An 18,655-nucleotide genomic window follows, 5' to 3' on the forward strand; every position below is an offset into this window, starting at 1 on the left:
GGATGTTGATATTGCATAGCCACAAAACCATTTTCACCTTCATATATGAATCTCCGGTGAACAGTGAGGACTGGCTGGCAATAGCAGAATGGCAGCCAGGTTAAGGCTATTACCACATGAATTAAATGGGGAGTAGCTGGGAAAAGGATTGCATAGGAGGTGGTAGTTCAGCAGTCTGCAAAGTGTTGAGTGTGGTAAAATTCTCTTCTAGGGCCTCCAATTGCATTTAAACAGGATTTCTGATTAATTTTCATATACCAATATCCTCCAGCACCAGCACATGCATGGAGAAGCAGAGTGGGGCCACAAGGCAGCTGAGGGTAACCCCGATTGACAGGATTGGGAATATGGCCAGAAAGCAGAGGTAGAAATCACTCCCAGATCTCAGCTGCTATCTGTCCCTTCTGCAGTGATAGCAGGGGGTTAGTGATGACTTCCTATGTGTAGATTCATTCCAGGGGAGGGACTGGGTCCGCCTGTCTATTTGGTGCCAGCCAGATAATTACCTTAGCTATCAGTGCTGCAGGTAGAAGCCAACCATACCTATCCTTTCTCTGCTGGAAGCTTATGATGGCTGGGTGTCCCCTTACTGTGGTGGTGGTGAACAGCAGGCTCCCTGCTCCCCGCATCAGAAGTAGAGGCAGTTAGAGAGTGAGCTTTACTGCTTTTTCCTTCCCTGCTGTTAAAATGGAATATCCCCCTTCTCCTCAGGGGTCAATCCCTGGGCCCAGGGTCCTGTTTGCTCCTACCTGTGCAATAGCTATGAACTATTATCCATCTTCATCCCCTCTATGCATTCATATGTTCCATTCAGCTAATACTTTAATTTTGTAGCCAACTATTATTTATTATTAAGCATGTTATGTGCCAGGATCATAAAACCTACCATCAAACAAGTTTCCTTTGACCACATGTTCCTTCTCTTATATTTCTTCATCAAACTTAAGTGTTGTCATTATTTTCTTAACTCACTCTTAATTCACTAAATTTGTGTAATTCAACCTGTAGCCATAGGATTAAAAAAATTCAAAAATATTTATATAAAAAAGCAACATATCTTAGCCTAAACAATATGGGAAGTTTACTTCTAATAAATGAAAATTTAGATATAAGCTATCCAGCATTATTATGATAGTTCTGCCATCATCGGGAACAGGTTTTTTATGTGCTTTGCCAATCTCAACTTGTGGCTTCCACCTCATAGTCCAAGACAGCCACTTAAGTTTTCTGACAAACAGGGTGGAGGAAAGAAACTTAAAGGAAACTTCCTGGAAACCACATATGACACATCTGCATATCTCATTGGCTAGTACTTAGCCCAAGACCACACATCAGTGCAAAGGAGGCAGGGAAATGTGGCTTTTATTCCAGGATATGATGCATTCAAGAAAAAAGTTGGGAATTCTATTATTAAAGAAAGGAGAGAATGGTCATTGATGGCTAAGTATCAGCCTCCGCCATATGACCGCCAACCTAATTTTTATCCCCACCACACCATTGTAACTGCTCTTGCCAAGACCACAATCACTTCCTTATGTTCAAGTCTGATGAATACTATTGAATCCTCACTTACTTCATGTCTCAGTAATGTTTGAGCCAGATGACCACCCCTTTTTCCTAGAAACTCTTTTTCTATATTTCCATGGCACTTCTTTCTCTTTTCCTTCTTTGACTGCTTCTTCTATGTCTCCTTTTTCAGTTCTCCATCCTAGATCCAACCTCTAAACACTGGAGTTGTCCAGCCTATTCTTCTCTTACTTGATACTGTTAGGTAATTACATTATGTTCCCAAAACTTTGCCAAGTCCACCTCTGCAGCTTAAACTTCTCTGAGCTCTCTAGACCCCTATTCCCGCTGACTGCCTGACAGCTGCATTCAGTGTTTCAGGCTCAGAAACTCAACAGATCAAAATAATCCCAACTGCTCCCACAACAGCTCCTCAGAGAGCAGTGTGCTGCTGTCTCAGCAAATGTCATTACCCTCCATCCAGTTCTTTGAGCCAATAATCTGGGAACTATTCCTCTCACTCTGCAAATTCAGTTATTTACTACCCTTATTATTTAAAGAGCTCTTATTCTGTCCACTTCCATCTGTCATAGTCCAAAGTCACCCCTCACCTCTTTCTCTTTCACTAGGGCATGTGACTCTCAGGCAAAAGACACCATCTAAGTTTTGACATCCTTACTCAAAACTGATGAACCTGGATTAGAAGCCCATTTTAAGCGCCACTATTTTATGAATTAAATCTAAATCATAACATTGCAATCAGTTATAATTTATTAAATTTTTTTTTAACATTTTAGGTCTTGTATCTCGGACTCAGTACACCTTAAATTCTGCTTCCACCTCATCCATATACCCCCAGCAACATCTTTTAAAGAGTAATCTTATGGGCAGTAAAATAACAAGAAGGATTCAAAGGCCAAAGACTGTAAGTAGTGATAAATTTGATCATGTATATAAAATGTTAATTTATGTTTTTAGGGTTACTTCAAATTTATATTAAAAATTATAGATCAGGATCTTGTCTAAGTGCTTTGGGTCTGAATAATGAAGTTCTGGATTTCTCACAAAGGAAACTTGTCCATAAATTATTACTGAGTCAGTGCTTGCCAGGGAAAGGTGTCAAGGCTTTCTGTTCTCCATCTTGCTGACATCACTTCCTTAATAACATCTTGCTGGTGTCACTTATTAGTTGAGTTTGAAACAATTAATCCACAGTACCGACTCAGTTACAAGCCAATAAGTAGATATGGAAGTCAGTGACAACACCTTGCTTTGTTCTCTTTAAATTTTTTTCCCCCCTCAACCATCTAAACTAATTAACTAAAAGTATCAGATCCCTTCTCTGAGCTCTCTGAAAGAGCAGGAAGTTTTAGAAGTCTTAAAACATGAAAAATATACCCTCTGATGAAATACTTGGAATGCAAATGAGGTTGAATAATAGCATATATTTGAAATATTTTATAATTTTTCACCTTTCGGAGTATGTAAAATGACATTTATATCCTCTCCACTGATTAGTCTGTACTACTCTAAGTAAGAATTACATTGTTTCTCCTTGCAGGGTTTGCATATCTAATTAACACTCTTAAGAATTCTTCCCCTCTTACCTTGAGGAAAAAAGTAAACTGTAATTGTAATCATTCCATTAGTGAAAATATGCCAAAGACTTTTGCAGCCAAAGGTCTCAAAGTTATTGGACTAATAGTTTATTGTACTATTTCTAAACATGCAGTTAAGTCACATACATAGAGGAAATATACTCAACTGAAGTCACTGATCAAATAAGGCTGTGTACTTGCTGATCTCTGTGCAGTTATATTTCACTGAAAGGTAAAATTCTAGTGTATGTCGATTTATTTCTACAAACACCTTTCCAAAGGAAGCAACATTCAGTTGGTATGTGTGGAACCCTAAGAGCTTTTACGGTTGACTTCACTAATACTCCACTCCTCACAGTGAATATTCCAATCATGGGGGGAGAGGGTGGGGTGCTCACGACGCTTATGATTGAGAGGACTAAGTTAATAGTAAACAATATCATTCATATTCTAACAGTTTGGAAGCAATCTACTATATTTGGACGATTTAGAAGGCTGTTAGTATAAGGCGGCTATGGTATAAGGCTTATCACTAATACTACTACTCTATCAGGAGGTATCTTGAGGGACCATTGACTTCTGTACAATAAAAAATACCACAAACAAAATGTCTGAGGTCCAGGAATGGCACAAAATTATTTATAACCTCTCCCAATCGAAGGTCTGACCTCTTAAAGCAAGTCTTATGAATGAGGTCAGTCAGATAAATACCAACTGAAGAGGAATCGATACATGACTGGAATGAAAGAATACAATGTTCTAGAAAATGACATTGCACTAACAATTTTTTAGATTACTTCAAATATGATGTTGTTTTTTTCTGTAGCTGGAAATGGCTTTCCATTGATGGATTCACTCCTGGTAATTCTCTTTATGACAAATGGTTAAATATGCACAAGGCACACTAACTAACTGAAGTCTATCCAGACTGAACCAATAATCTTGGTCACACTAGCAATTTGTGATTTTATAACTATAATTATTAACCATCCTCTTTAAAATAGCTACTTAATATTTATATTGCAGGAACCTACTAAACACAAAGAAAAGATTGCTGAAGTTTTCCTACCCAATGTAGGAGAAAGTGTTCAACTTTCAGCTTTTCAAGTTCAAACAGCTCCATCCAGAATCCCATTCAAACTTGATTGGTAATCAAATATCCTTTCAAGTTTTATTTCTATGAGCATTTTAATAAATAAAAAAAGGATTCTAAACTTTATCTTGTTTTTATTAGCAATACTATGAAAATACCATTGAATAACTTCAATGATTACAACTTTGAATGTCACACAGTTAGCCTGTAATTTGAGTTTGGCCCTAGATTTTAAAATAGGTCTTGGTATGTACTTCTATAACCTATGCCTTGTCTCTGGTTAACCAGCAGCCTCTCAATATAGGATCTAGTTACTGATTAGATAGGATAGCCCGAAGAGAGCATTGATGCTAAGCAGTATTTTTTTAATTTATGCATAATAATTCGGGTGGAGGCCTCAGAGGTGTGTGTGGGAGGGTTGGTGAGAGGATCCACCAGAGACAGAGTGGGGAGCAGAACAAGCAATCTACTGAAATACACTGCTGAGGGGCACAGCGGAAGAGACAGAAGTCCACTGAGTTGCGGTTTAGCTCCCTGGCTAAGAATTAATTCATTGCAGTGGCCAGTGATACCTGGATAGCACTGTGACTTTAAGCCCCTAAGCAGTTAGGAATATTCCTAACAAGTGAAAAACCAGAACAGATTAGTCCAAATAAACCTTACAGCACTTATTTCTATTTGTTTCACTTAAGAATTTATCATCTTCTCTAAGTCTTTTAATTTTTTTTACACATACCAAAACTCTCTTCAGACATCTGTAATGTCCCAATCCAACTGTTTTTATTCAGACAAGAAAATCTATCTCTGGTAAGGAAGACTATGAAACAGAATATGCCAAATATTTAAATACATAAATTTATATATAATGTATGTGGTTTTTTGAGTTTAGAGAGGCATTTATTTGTAGATTAAATTATCACTTTGCATAATACACAAGAATCCAAAATTGATTAAATGTCGAAACGCACACACACTTCTGAAATATAAAATGCAAAAGCAAAGAGCAAGACTGATGACTCTGGTATGAAAATTATAAATGGCCAATGCTATAATAAATGCCTATGAACATTTCTATAAAAAAAAAAGAAAATTATAAATGGCAAGTTACAGTACCAGCCATCAATTTATTACCTCAGTTCAGAATTCATCCTTAACTGTCTGCTGTGAAATGATGAATCTGGACCGTACGTATTCCTTCCTTGCCTGCTGGTAAGATATTTAAGCTTTCCCAATGGAGAGCTGGAGGACCCCTATAGGACAAGGGGTCCTCTCCCAAGCCTGAGGTACTCCTCTGGGCAAGTTTCTGGACTGCACATGGCTTCTAATATCAAGTTACTGCAGTGCGTGCAGCTTCTGTAGTCCCTAGCACCAGCAGTACATGCAGTCTGATGGTTAAGTGTCACTGGGATGCTACTTCTGAAAGGTTCTGAAATGCTTTGGGTACTTCACCGCCCTCCAGGAGTCTTGGCCACACCCTCACTGAGGAGGTCTGGGCTTGAAGCCTGGAGGACAGTGGGCACTCCTATCTGCCACTCTTGTATACCTTACCAGCTATTCCTTCCATTACTTCAAGCTCATTACAGTTAATATTCTTCATAAGAAACTTTCCCTGTTTGAATACTGTGGTTTCTGCCTCCTCTTTGGCCCACAAATAATAGATTTACCAGAGTGGTATTAGCAAACAGATTCACAAAGATGGGATTTTTTTTTTGGACTGAAAGTTTGAGCTTGAGCACCTTGCCAACAGAAATTTGAATGCTAATTCTTCACACACACTGGCATGATAACCACACTATCACCCATGGTGGACTGCAATGAATTATCTGCTGAAGCCTGTGGCTTAGGAGCCTAAAGTGCTCCACTGACTCATTACAATAGTTGAGGATTCTACTCCTATGTGTGAGGAGCTCATAGAATGCACTTCAGCACTTAAAGAAATGACAACCTTGGTCCTTTAATCCTTTACTCAAGCAATGATCTGAAAACCAGAGAACGTGCACAGCAGCCTTTAAAAATATCTCATTTCTGGTAGTCACAGGAATACTTCTAGAAATGCAGCACAGATTTTAATGTAGAAGAATGCTAAATTACAGAACAACTGAATTCACAATCTCATCAAGCTTTTCATTGTGATACTAATTCCAATGATGATGCAGTCTTAGAACAGCAGAAGCTAAATGCCAAAGACAAAGTGGATAAACCTAGTACAGAGGACAGCAGGGATGTATTCATAGTTAGAATGCCTTGGCAACAGAGATTTATGTGACCAGTGAAGTCAGATAGGCAGCCTATTAGAATCTCTCTGATCTACATGGGAAACAATCTGATAGCCAAAACCCGAGCTGAGTCAGCCAAGGAGAATCACAGCCTCGAATTCAGAATGCAGGCCTAAGTCAATCTGCAGGCCACTGGCTGCAGCAGTAACAGTTACCCATGAAGAAAGACCCTATGCCACTACTGCAGATATGCCATAAATGCCCAAACATTTCCAAAAAAAGACCTGTAATCAATGCTAGAGTGTTCATCAGCGAAAAACAAATACCCAGACTATTTGGTGATTATTACTGATACTCCCTGTAAATTAATCCTAATTCCTAGGGACCAAAACACCACTACAGCGCAAAAATTAATAAATATATCAACCACCATCCCCAAACAGACTGGTAAGGTAAAATCACTAGTGTGAAATTTCACAGTTCAAAAAATTAAAGAGTAGGTGAATTTAACAAACATGTAGTTTTATTTTAAATCAGTTTGGTACATGATACAGATTAGTTTTACAGTTTCTAAAGAAATGAAATAATTTCTACATACAGCAGTGTCTGCAACAAATACCTATAAAGTAAAACAAGTATTTCTGATAGAACAACATCTGCATGAACAAATCAGATGAAAAATCTGAAGAGGTTGCTATATACCTTCTGGATTTAAAAAACCCAAAAATTATTTATTAATGGCTCAAGATAACTGCTGAAGTTAAGGGGGTAGAAGGGACGGCTGTAAGTTGTTATAAGAGCTGTCCTGTAGACTTGCAAAATCTAATCTTATGATTTTGTCAGAGCAGTATTCGAAATTATAGATGAGAGGCTTCATAAGTTCATGAAACTAGTGTATGTGCTGACACTGATGTGTGGCAAAATATTCACCCTTAGGCAAATGACAAATAAGCCACGGTAGCTAATTGATGCCACTTTTGGGAGAAATGGAATTTATTTTCAAATGAATATTATATTGTATAGCACTCACTAAAAACTAATAGCCGTGGCACCGTAATAAAAGTTTTTGTGAGGTACCTTAGAATATCACAGGTAATGAAAACACAAAACTGTGAGGTAAACCTACCTTTTCCCAAAAACCTTTGAAGCCAGAGATTTTAAACAATTAAGGCACTTGAAAACATTGTATGTACAAATGTGCAAGTAAAAAAAACTTCAGCTGTACCAGCAAGTAATAAAGAGTAATCTTCATTTTAAGAGCCTTTAATACAATTATCTAAATGCAAAGAATTTGTTTATGAAATGGACCAAAGCAATTTGTTCTATCCTATTATAACATAATGAAACCAAGTGCTACACTCAGCCACTATAGGTTAAAGAAACTAAAACATAAAAACTTAAATGAACTAGAAAAACATAACTTCACTTAAAACAAATTGAAGCCTCTAAACTAATCCAATGTGTCAAAGTATGGGAGAAATATGCCTCTAAAACCAAAAAAGCTAGTGCTTCACAAATAAACTAAATAAAAGTATGCATGCTCATTACAGGAACTGAAACTAAGAAAAAGCACATTCTGTCCATTCAAGGCAATATCATCATTAAAAATCTGTTATCTGATAAACCAAAAAAATCCTTTGATTTCCTGAAATTACACTAATCACATGTGTGGTCTCAAAACTTAAAAAAAAAAAAAAAAAGACTCACACAAAGAGTCAGGAAAGCGTTCTAATTTTTTTTTTTTTTTTACCTCACAAAGAAGTTATTTTTTCAAGAAAACTTGGTGAAGTCCTTCAAAACAAGCTAGGGTACATTTTTTGAAGCACAAAGGAAAATAGAGATCAACTTTATCTTTATACTTTTTAACAGCCATATGAAAAATACTGGGAAGTTCACTATAAGGCTTTCAATTTTGTATAATAGAGCCTTTAGCGCTTAAGTTACTCAGCTCTGAAATAAGTTTTCTGAAATACTAACAATACGGTACCTAAAAGCAGATTCACTACTGCTCACATCAACAAGTTACATCCTCAGACCAATTTCCAGCCTCAGTCATTTAAGTTACAGCATACCTTTCCCTTGTATCTTTTAAGGCACTGTTCTTTATTTTCTCAGTGATATAAGGTGCTTTACAAGTATGAGCAATAACCTACTATAATGTCTGTATCCTTTTCATTCATTTCTTTAAATCTGGAATGTAATTCCCTATGTGGCCTCTTACTTCTAATGTAGAAAAAAAGTAACTGTTATCAAGCACAAAATTTTACTCTAAGGATACAGTTTACTCTAAGGACACTAAAGTTTTAAAATTTATCCCCATTTTGAAATGATAGCCAAAAATCCACCTAATAGATGCTCATTTGGCACTTTCTTCTCAGTTCTGGTCACTAAACTACATCCTGAGTTAGGGTAAAAGTAATGCAGCTTTTAAGATCTAAAAGGACTAAATTTAAACTGCCAAAAGAATCATGAGGTTGCCTGTGCAGAACAATGTTTCCATCACTTACAGAAAGTTACATTTGGCATGTCAAGAAGAGAGAACATAATCCCACAGCAGCAGCCATTTAAAATAAAAGAAGACAGCCACAAGGATTCATGCAGAATATCTTAAATATTCCTGTTGAGCAAAATGATTTAACAGATTTTTCTTCGAAGACAATGCTCCAAATATCCTATACGCAGCCTTTGGAAATTCAAAGATCCTGGAATAGCGTCTTCCATGTGGGACATCTTGAGATAATATTTTGGTTTCAATGAGTTACACGTCCATTCTTGTTAATTTAATTAGTCTGTTTACAGAGTGTGATAGTTTCGTTCTTTAGATTTGCAGAATTTATAGAGAAAGAAAATGACAGCCTGCAGACCCAACACAAGGACAATTCCTCCAATAAAACTGGCTGCGTCAAAGGTAGATTTCCGCATAGGTTGTGAAGTTGGAGTTAAAGTGGTATTAGCTGTACCTGTTAAATGAGATAGAGAAAATAATGACACTGTTTAAGTCTCCTCATATTTCAAGATCTGCCCAAGCTTCCATTTTTGCCAAGTGTTAAATTTTATTTATTTATTTATTTATTTATTTATTAAAGATTTACTTATTTGCAGAGGTGGTGAGAGGATTTACCAGAGGCAGAATGGGGAGCAGAACAGGCAGATTGACGAAGTACTCTGCTGAAGGGAGCAGCAGGCGGGTTAGGAGAGGTCTGCTGCACCATGTGGCTCACCTCTGGGTACAAGTATCGAACTTGCACTGAAGTGGCTGTGGCTAGCTTGCAGTGTTACATCCCACCAGGGAGGGCTCATGTGTTAAATTTTATACAATATTTTCTTTTGAATCATGTCTTCAGAATTCCCCTAACTGGGGGAAGTAACCATTTATCAATCCTATTCTTTATTCCATCCAGAGATGGTCAGTGCTACTAACACAACTTCAACTATAAAAATGACATAAAATGATTCTCTTAATATATAAATCATGACCTAAGCATGTCAAGTACTCAAAAATTGCAATTTCTTCAGATTGTGTATTTTTAGTTAACTGAGTAAAAATTAACATTTATTTCTAAAATATACACAATATGAATTTTACTAAATGTTATGCAAATAAAAATGTGGTTGCAGCTTTTTAAAAAATTAAAATAACCTTGACTACCTGCAATTTATATTTTCCAATAAGCAAAAGAACTCATAATTAAGGTATCTCAAGCGTGTCTTTATAAGTTTTACACTATAAGAAAGTATTATCAAATTATAAGGAAAATATGTAAAAATTTTGAATTTTCAGGGTATAAAACATTTCAAGAGGAAACAAAACAAATTCCTTTTCAGAGAGTAAAAACATTTCAAGTGGAACCATGAACTTTAATATAAAGACATTCTAAAAATTTGCTTTTTCTTAAATAGATTATGAAATAAACACTGGTTCTAAAAGCTACATAGTGAGCTGGTCAAGTTTAAAATTAACTGCAACGATTCTGTAGTTGTAAAAATGACTTCACTAAAAGGTAACATAAAAATGAAGGCAATTAAAAAAAATTCATTAGAATCAAGAAAAGCATTACTAACTGTACCTATGGTGTCCTGTGCTATACCCAAAAAATTATTTTATACTTTGTCAAATCTAATAAAAAGTTAATTTTCATACATACTTAATAAATGTTAGAAATGATAAAAAATATAAAGCTGAGGTATGTATTTGTTAGTGATCAAATTACCATCTTCTAGTATTACACACAACTGATTTCCTAACAGCAATCAATATTCAATTTTTAAGTCTTAAGTAACTAAATTTTACAAATTGTATTTAAAGGGTTTTGGAAAACAATTGTCATTTAGTTCTAACATGTTATGCCAATGTGATTACACATTAAAAAGAAGAATCTCAGTAAACCTATCTTTTACTGCTTTAACATCCTACTATCCTAGTCCTCTAAATGAAGAGATGAGTTTAAGTTCACAAATATTTATGAATAAAACTGGAAAATGGTAGAAAGTATAAAAGGCAATTTTGCATACATATTCTAAATCACTGATACTTAAAAAAATTTTTCAGTTACCTGATGTAGTAGTTATGGGGGAAGTTGTAGAAGGGGAAGGCAGAGTTGTGGTTTTAGCTGGAATATAAACAATGTATTAAAAACCTTGAATTTCTAAGCTTTCTCCCATTCCCTTACATTGTTTTAAAACAATGCTACCAACCAGTATGTCTTCAGTATTTTAGAGAACAAAGGTCGCAATTCAGTTAATGACTCTGACATACACATACAGAAAACTAGCTTTTACATGCATTTTTAAACATTAAGCAATTGTAAACTATGTTAACATCTATGTATAGCTAAACAGAATCCATGTATACATCTGGATGAAGTCTGCGGAAGTAATGGAAATTACAACCGCTTTTAATAACCTAGCTTCTGAGACAACAACTATTAACTTTAAAAGCCAGGGTAAAAAGAAGGCAAGTGTTCCTCACTATTTCTTACACCAGCATTAAGATTTATCTTAATTCAAAAGTTAGCAAATTTTCTTAAAGAAGTAGACAGTAAGTTATTTCAGGCTTTGTGCACTGTAAAGTGCAAAAGCAGCCAAAGATAACGCAAATGAAAGGGCCTGGTTATGTTCCCAATGAAGTTTTATTTCTAAGAACATGCGTCCACTGGCCCAAAGGTATATTGTAATAGCCCAAAGGTAAGCTCTAGTTTGCCACACTACTTGAGTCTAAATAATCATCTGATAATATCTCTGTAAGAAAACTAACGTCCTATTAAGGGACCATGTTAGCACTGATACTGCTTATAGAGACTAATAAACTACATCTTAATACTGATGGATGTGCTCAGGTACATTTATTTGCATGCTTTTCTCTCCTGCTAAGAGAACTTGCTGAAAACATTTAGGTGATGGGAATTAGAATTCTTAATTTTGTTCATTAGGTTTCTGTATTTCCCAAGATTTCCACAAAATCCATAAAAAGTGGCTTGCAAACTTTATACACGAAGTTATGACAAACTGCTAGATTCAATGAAAGTAAAAAACTCGCGTTATGTGTCACTGTCACAAACACTACATGTTAACTAATTACTGTGGTCCAAGGTTAAATAAAATATACTCATCTTTATTAAACTAACAACATTTAAGTGTTAAATAAAAAATTATCCTTCAAGAGCATCTGAAAGGAGGAAAAAAGAGTAACTTATCTTGTATTACCTGTAGAATTGGTTGGCAATGGGGAGGTAGGCGCTATTAAAAAAAAGAAGAAACGCATATATAAATCAAAATTGTCTTAAAAATTTCCTAATCCATACACACTATTTCCCAACCTATATTCACCTGAATATCATTTTTCAATTTTTATAGTTTAAGTACCATCTGTGGAATAGACTCTCAATCCAGTAACCATCTCCCCTTCTTTAAAATTAGAAGCACCAATTTTTTAGCAACACTTCCTTTCTCCTCAGGAAAGATATTTCTTAGCCTCTCTGCTTGTCAGGTAGCCATCAGAAAGACAGACCTCTGAGATCCCCTGCTCTTCCTGCAGGCAGGAAATCAATGTGATGGTTGCAATGTGAACAATAACCTTGGAGAGTAAAGGCAAAGCTACTTTTAGGAGTAAGAGTAAAAACCTAGAGCCTTAATGGTGCTAGTGCTACTATTCTCTCTCTAGGTATAGGTATACTCTAGCCCAGATTTCTTCACATGAAAACCAAAGCAAATAAATATGTCTAATGTTTAAGCCACTATAATTTAGAGTTTATTGGCTTCTATAGCCAAAATAAATTCTGATTACCATAAAACAAGTAGAATTATTTATCCATTTATCTAGAAATTTAGAGTAATTAAGTTATTCAAATTAAAGAACAAATTAAATGAATACAGGAAAGACTCATTTAATCACAGCATTATGACAGAAACCATACAAATCACAGCAAGTAACCAGTAACGTGCCAGAATAAGGTTATCCAAGAAAGGTGTCTAAACTGTAATACATTTTTGCAAAAAGAAAAAAGGTGGAAACATCTGCATTTGTAATATTCCACAGCATAGCCAAATTACTACATCAAGCTTCAACATGTCCTTTTATCAATCAACATGAACATGCCATTCAGATTTACATTTTTAATAAGATTAAATTTGTAGGAACATTTCTTTTCTTTTTTTTTTAATATTTATTTATGCATACAGAACTGGGGTACAGGCCAGAGGCTCAGGAGTGGCGAGAGGCTTCACCAGAGACAGAGTGGGGAGGACAACAGGCAGGTCAAGGAAGTAAAGTACACTGCTGAGGGGAGCAGCGGAAGGCTCAGGAGAGGTCTGCCACGCCATGTGGTCACCTAGGGGGCAGGCAGGAATTGAACTCAAGCAGAAGTAGCTGAAGCCTCTCAGGGCTGCACTTTAACCGCAGGAACATTTCAAGACCAAATACTGCAACAGGGCTACCAAAGCAATGATTTTCTCACTTCTTTGCGACCACTTTGCCCTGCAGCCAGGGTGTGTACTTACCAAAGCAGTATTCTGTGCTGTTTAGTGCTTTGCAATCAGTATCTACCGATGAATTTTGTGAACAATAGCTCTTCTCTGCTATAGAAAAATAAAGACAAATGACACCAACCACTCACATATTATTTTTGACTATTAAAGCTCCAGAACAGCTTCCAAAAATCAAACTCAAGCATAAACACCTTATAAGTCCACTATCAACAAAATACTGTCATTCTTCTTTTCCCGTTTTAAAATCATGACACAGGCTTTCTCAAAATATCCTTCTAAAACCCACATGAATGTATTGAATGGATAAATCTGAAACACTTAGATCATCTCAGACTTGTGATATGGCTACTGTATCATCAAAGAAATCTTCAAGAATCCATCCATAAACGGGGGCCGAGTCAGCAGGGAGAAGTGGTCAGGGTCTAATAAAGGCATGATAAACAGGAGAGCTGCCCTGCAGCAGGACTTACAACTTTTCTGTGTTAAGTCTTCTACACTTTCTGAACCAGCTTTCCACAATGGGAACTAGGAAGAGAGGTTTTCTCAACATATGCCAAAGCAGGGCATTCAATCTCTGAAACTTGCCAACATCTGTAACGGTCATACAATGTGTTTAGGGTGGTAGGAGCGCACTATTCAATTCCATTTTATGATTTAAATTGTAACCACCTTTATTAGGAAATAGATGCTGCAACTCCGTGGTTTTAACAAAAACCTTACAGGTATTTCAAAATATCTTTATCTAACTCTTTAACCATCCATCAAATTAATGGTAATTTTAAAGCTTAACAAATCAGACTAATCAACCTTTTCCTCACATCATTCTTCTCCCTCATCTTAATGTCCACCCAAGATCTATAAGGTATCTCTATAGTTTATCTAGAAAGTGGTCTACAGATAAATACCTTAAGTATTCTTCTGGGGAACAGTTTTTAGGAAAAAATTTCACAACTTTCTTTCACATTTTAGGGTTTTGGCACATCCAACCTTAAAAAGGTTTACAACTTCTATTCCTTTAAGGAATACTGAGCCTAAATTACCAAGTCTAAGAAATTACAGGACAGAGAAATGGAAGACAAAGAGATTTTAGGAGGACTGTTAAGTAATCAATTGGAAGTTTAACAGAAAAATATTTGATCTCCAAAATAAACAGCATTCACTATCCTAAACATGCTACATAATTTCCAAGGTTCAAGAATACTCTACAGTATATTTCTAAATGTTGTGTGGAACAGTTTTGTATTCTCAAAATCGAAGCAATCCAAAATTTCTTACCTGTTTTACATTCTATCCAAACGCAGGAAATATTATCATGGCTAGCATTAAAACAGGAAACACAGGTGTGCCTTTCACAGGGTTCTGGTGGAGATTAAAATGTATGTCAATTAATAGCTCATTTTATACTACTTTTTGAAACATAAGCATTACATACACTATCAGAATTTCCCATTTCAGAGAAATGGAAAGTCAGAGTTTTTTTTAATCGATAAAATTTTTATCAGCAGGTGAAAGGATAAAGAAAACATACTTGTACAGGGTTAACATTATTTATAACACTTGAAAAGGGAAATTCTACCATATGCTAAACAGGCATGACCTTGAGATCTTTATGTTTAGTGAGTCAGTCACAGAAGGACAAATACTACATGATTCCACTTGCAGGAGGGTAAGCTAAGATAGTTAAACTCAGAAGCAGAAAGTAGAATGCCAGCTGCAAGGGGTTTGGGGGAGGGAAATGGAGAATGTGTTCAATGAGCACAAAATTTCACACAAGATCAAAAACTTCTAGACAATTCCTATATAACACTGTTTATTGCTAACACTCCACACTTAAAAATTGGTTAAGCAGTGAGAGCTCATGCTTACGTTGCTTTTTAACCACCTGCCACCTTAAAAACCGACTTAAGAGAAAGATGGACAGCAGAGAAGTTAGTGGGACTGTTCAGTGCCTCATGGTATCTAAAAACTTTTTACAGGTATACTTCAGACATTGAGGGTTTATTGAAGCATTCTAAAAGCATCCCTAAAAAATTAAGTGGGAAAAAGCTATGTTATAAGGTCAACATTACACACTAAGACAGTCCCAAAAATCAATGTGACAGTGGAATTTTTAACAATAATAAGAATTCATTACAAGTTGAACCCAAGCTATGGTGATGCCCATTCTGAAAAAAACCTGAGATTCCCAATTCATAAATAATTTTCTGGGTCCAGAAACAACTGATATAGGAGCTACAATCATCTACACATAATTTATCAAGTCAGCAAAGTGTCAATAATGTAATGGTCAAAAAACAAGACCTTAAGGAAGGCTTGTCACAATTTAGTGTCTAGAAGAACAAAAGGACTACAGAATTCGGTTCTACCTATTTTCCTAGAACCTACTTGTCCTGAACAACAATTCTCATTGGCTTTCCCCATATCTAACAAATAATTCTGCAGAGAGACACTGCTTTCAATATTTTATCATTAATACAAGAAACTGGGACATGTATGGTACCTTGGGGGCAGAGAAGCACAAAGTCAAAGTTCTTCGGGGGTTGCATACAGATGAAAATGCTGTTTAAAATTTTCATGCTTGATGAGGACTATCTGGATACCATGGTCTATCTGGATATCATGGACTATCTGGATACCATGGTCAGTACTATTTACAATCAACTAAACTTGCCACCGTTCAGACTACAGCTTATACGACTATTATTACAAAAACAAATCATCTCCTTTGCACACATTCAATGATACAGAGACAATTAACTTAATATTTCAAATGTTCTCTTTAAGATACAGGCACTAAGGATGTAAAATATGACCAGGCTGAACAAAACTGCCAAGGCAAATCCTTACACTCAGCAATTCTTCGGTCAAGATTCCAAGTTACTTCTTACCCAATATTAACGAGAATACCAGTCACACTAGGTGTCAGCTTTAAATATCTAGGGTTTCTTCACCTTATTAAACCTACCCCTTCTGGTCTCCTTCTCTCCCCCGCACCCCCCCCCATCCCTTTTGTGTTGTCAGGGCTTCGCCAAATTCTGTTTTAAGATCCGGTATGTGCCTCCCGCAATCTCCAAACCAATTGCAGAATTGAAGCTTAAGTGAAGGCTGCCCCTAATCAAGTTTTAGAAAACCGACAAACCTGGGTCCTAATCCCAGCTTCACAATTTACTAAACCCACGGTTTCGGCAATTTACTTCATTTCCATCTACTCACTCTATGTTTCACCACCTCCTTGTAGTTTAAAAGAGATGCAAAGCACCGGGTAACACTAACGGGTACTTTTCTCCCTTTATACAGCACGACATGTAAAGTTTAATTCATTCAGTGTCAAACCTCGATATTATCCCATACCTATCCGCGAAATAAATATCATCGAATCTCAGGCGACTATTTTCCTAGAACTGAACTCGAGACACGAACATTCATGGCTAAGTTTCTTTTTCCCTCTCTCGCCAACTTCCGGAGAAGCCTCTTTTCGCAGCCAGGAACTGAATGGACACACGGCCAGCCCCGGAGAGGAGTTCGATCTCATCGCCAACTTTGGAAGCGGGTCGCCTCGCCTCGCCCCGCCACCAATCCCACAGCAGCCTCCACCGAAGAAAGCCACGTCCCCTCTTCCCAGGGGACTAGGAAGAACGCGTTAAGAACCACAGCGCGGGACACCCTGGGGTCGGAACTGGCCACTCCCGCTCGGCCGCCCCTTCCCACCCGGGCGCTCCCACCCGCCCAGCTGAGGGTTCCGACTGGACTCCGACGAGCCGCCATGTTGCCGGAGCGCGGCCCGCCCCAGCCCTGGCCCCGGGCGCCCCGCGAGCTGGGAGGGAGGGTCGGCCCTCGGAAGGCGCAGGATGCCCGCAAGAGCCGCGCCCACCTGGTACTGGAGTGGTGACCGTCGTGGGGGTCGGCTTGGTCGTGGGGGTCGGCTTGGTCGTGGGGGTCGGCTTGGTCGTGGGGGTCGGCTTGGTCGTGGGGGTCGGCTTGGTCGTGGGGGTCAACGTGTTGAGTCCTGGAATCTCTGCCTGAGTCACGTTCGGGGTCACGGTGGTGCTCTGTGCCGCGGTCAGCACACAGAGGGCGGCCAGGCAGGCGGCCGCCCAGAGCAGCGGGCGAGAGTGTCCCAACATCGCGTCCTCCGCGCCGGTATCCGAGAGAAAGCTGCGGCACACTACGCTCCGTCACTCCCTCCGGTCCCTGCGGCGCCGCCTCCGAAACTCCGCTCCCCCCTCTGGAGCGCGCTGGTCACGTGAGGGGCCCGCGCCGCGGCGGGGGCGGGGCGAGGGCGATACCAACGGGAACCCTAGCCGAGGGGGGTCGTGCGTTGGCGTCAGGAGGCCGTCTCCCAAGCCACTGAGCACAAGGAGGCAACTGACCAGTCACAAGAAGCTATATCAAGCTCGGGTGGCCACCCGAGACGCAACTGACTTTTCTTTTTCCTGCCACAGGGAGGCCTGGATGGAATCACCTGAGTGACGTGGCGCCCGGCGTCCCCCGGAGCGGCCCCCTCCGCTGTAATCCGCGGCCCACGTGACCTCCCGGGTCTGCCTCCCGCGGAGTTCCGGGGGCGGAAGTTGTTCCCCCAGCGGTGCACGTAGAACCTGGGGGAGTTTAGTTTGCGCTGTGCTTCCGGGTTCCCGAGGTGTTTTATCCTTAAGTGCCCCAAGGTGTATTTATCCTTAATACGGCCCTCACTGTACCTCTTAAAAATCGAGTTGCTGGCAGTAACTGATAGGGCCTCCCCCACCAGAGAAAGGGAGACCCTGTGTGGTCAGGGGGGTTCTGCTCTGCCCTCCGCGTTTTGTGACGGCTGGAGCACTAAAGTCACCCCGCTGCCTTTTGGCCAGAGCCGCACACGGTCTGCCTGTCACTTTCCTAGCCTGACTCTTCCTGATTGCTGTTTTCAATCAGCGGTAGCAGCAACCAGTCAGTGCCACCACTATATTCAAAACTGACGATTTGCGATGGAAAGCCCTCTGCTCCGTGACCACCCCCTAATTTTACACGTGAGGAAACCCAGAACCAGAACGGCGACTTCACCGAAACACACAATTGCTTGGCATCAGAACTGGATTCCGGAACGCTGGTGACTGAGCTGTCACTGAAAGGCTTTTCCTAAGAGCGAGCGCCATCTAATGTCCAATCTCAAATATTTACAAATGCCGGTTTATACGAATGGTAAAGATTACATTATAAGGCTTTAATTTAATCCGTTTTCAGCTTTTGTTTTTGCTATATAAGTTTAATTATGCACATTTGCCTTC

The 18,655-nt window shown here is 38.6% G+C and overlaps 2 protein-coding genes across 3 annotated transcripts in view; one reads left to right on the forward strand and one right to left on the reverse strand.

Annotated features, from left to right (window-relative positions):
- LOC101630936 (coiled-coil domain-containing protein 162) overlaps positions 1 to 4,256 on the forward strand; it is a 35,169-nt gene extending 30,913 nt beyond the window's left edge. Inside the window, exons 14-15 of the mRNA XM_004674077.2 lie at positions 2,304 to 2,431; positions 4,131 to 4,256. Coding sequence (XP_004674134.2) covers positions 2,304 to 2,431; positions 4,131 to 4,256 — 254 coding nt within the window. The remainder of the gene's footprint in view (positions 1 to 2,303; positions 2,432 to 4,130) is intronic.
- A 2,658-nt stretch (positions 4,257 to 6,914) lies between these two features.
- CD164 (CD164 molecule, sialomucin) lies at positions 6,915 to 17,627 on the reverse strand. Of its 2 annotated transcripts, none has more exons than XM_004674078.2 (6): positions 17,269 to 17,627; positions 14,673 to 14,756; positions 13,410 to 13,484; positions 12,117 to 12,149; positions 10,967 to 11,023; positions 6,915 to 9,373 (listed from the first exon to the last, which is right to left on the reverse strand). In XM_004674078.2, exons 1-6 carry the CDS (start codon positions 17,519 to 17,521, stop codon positions 9,207 to 9,209), a joined length of 669 nt encoding a protein of 222 aa, XP_004674135.1. In that variant the 5' UTR covers positions 17,522 to 17,627; the 3' UTR covers positions 6,915 to 9,206. The 2 variants fall into 2 exon arrangements, with proteins under 2 accessions (XP_004674135.1, XP_012579220.1); XM_012723766.1 differs by having other exon boundaries at positions 13,410 to 13,487; positions 17,269 to 17,626.
- Positions 17,628 to 18,655: the final 1,028 nt, after the last annotated feature.

Source organism: Condylura cristata, unplaced genomic scaffold (genome assembly GCF_000260355.1).
Source record: "Condylura cristata isolate star-nosed mole 26May11 unplaced genomic scaffold, ConCri1.0 scaffold00001, whole genome shotgun sequence".
Taxonomy (NCBI): domain Eukaryota; kingdom Metazoa; phylum Chordata; class Mammalia; order Eulipotyphla; family Talpidae; genus Condylura; species Condylura cristata.

Excerpts from the sequence above, each read along its gene's own strand:
- CD164 (XM_012723766.1), bottom strand. The coding sequence starts at position 17,521 with ATGTTGGGACACTCTCGCCCGCTGCTCTGGGCGGCCGCCTGCCTGGCC. Across the intron at positions 12,150-13,409 it reads CAGCACAGAATACTGCTTTG|CGCCTACCTCCCCATTGCCA; the intron begins GTAAGTACACAC and ends TTTTTTTAATAG. Across the intron at positions 11,024-12,116 it reads ATTGCCAACCAATTCTACAG|CTAAAACCACAACTCTGCCT; the intron begins GTAATACAAGAT and ends TTTATATTCCAG.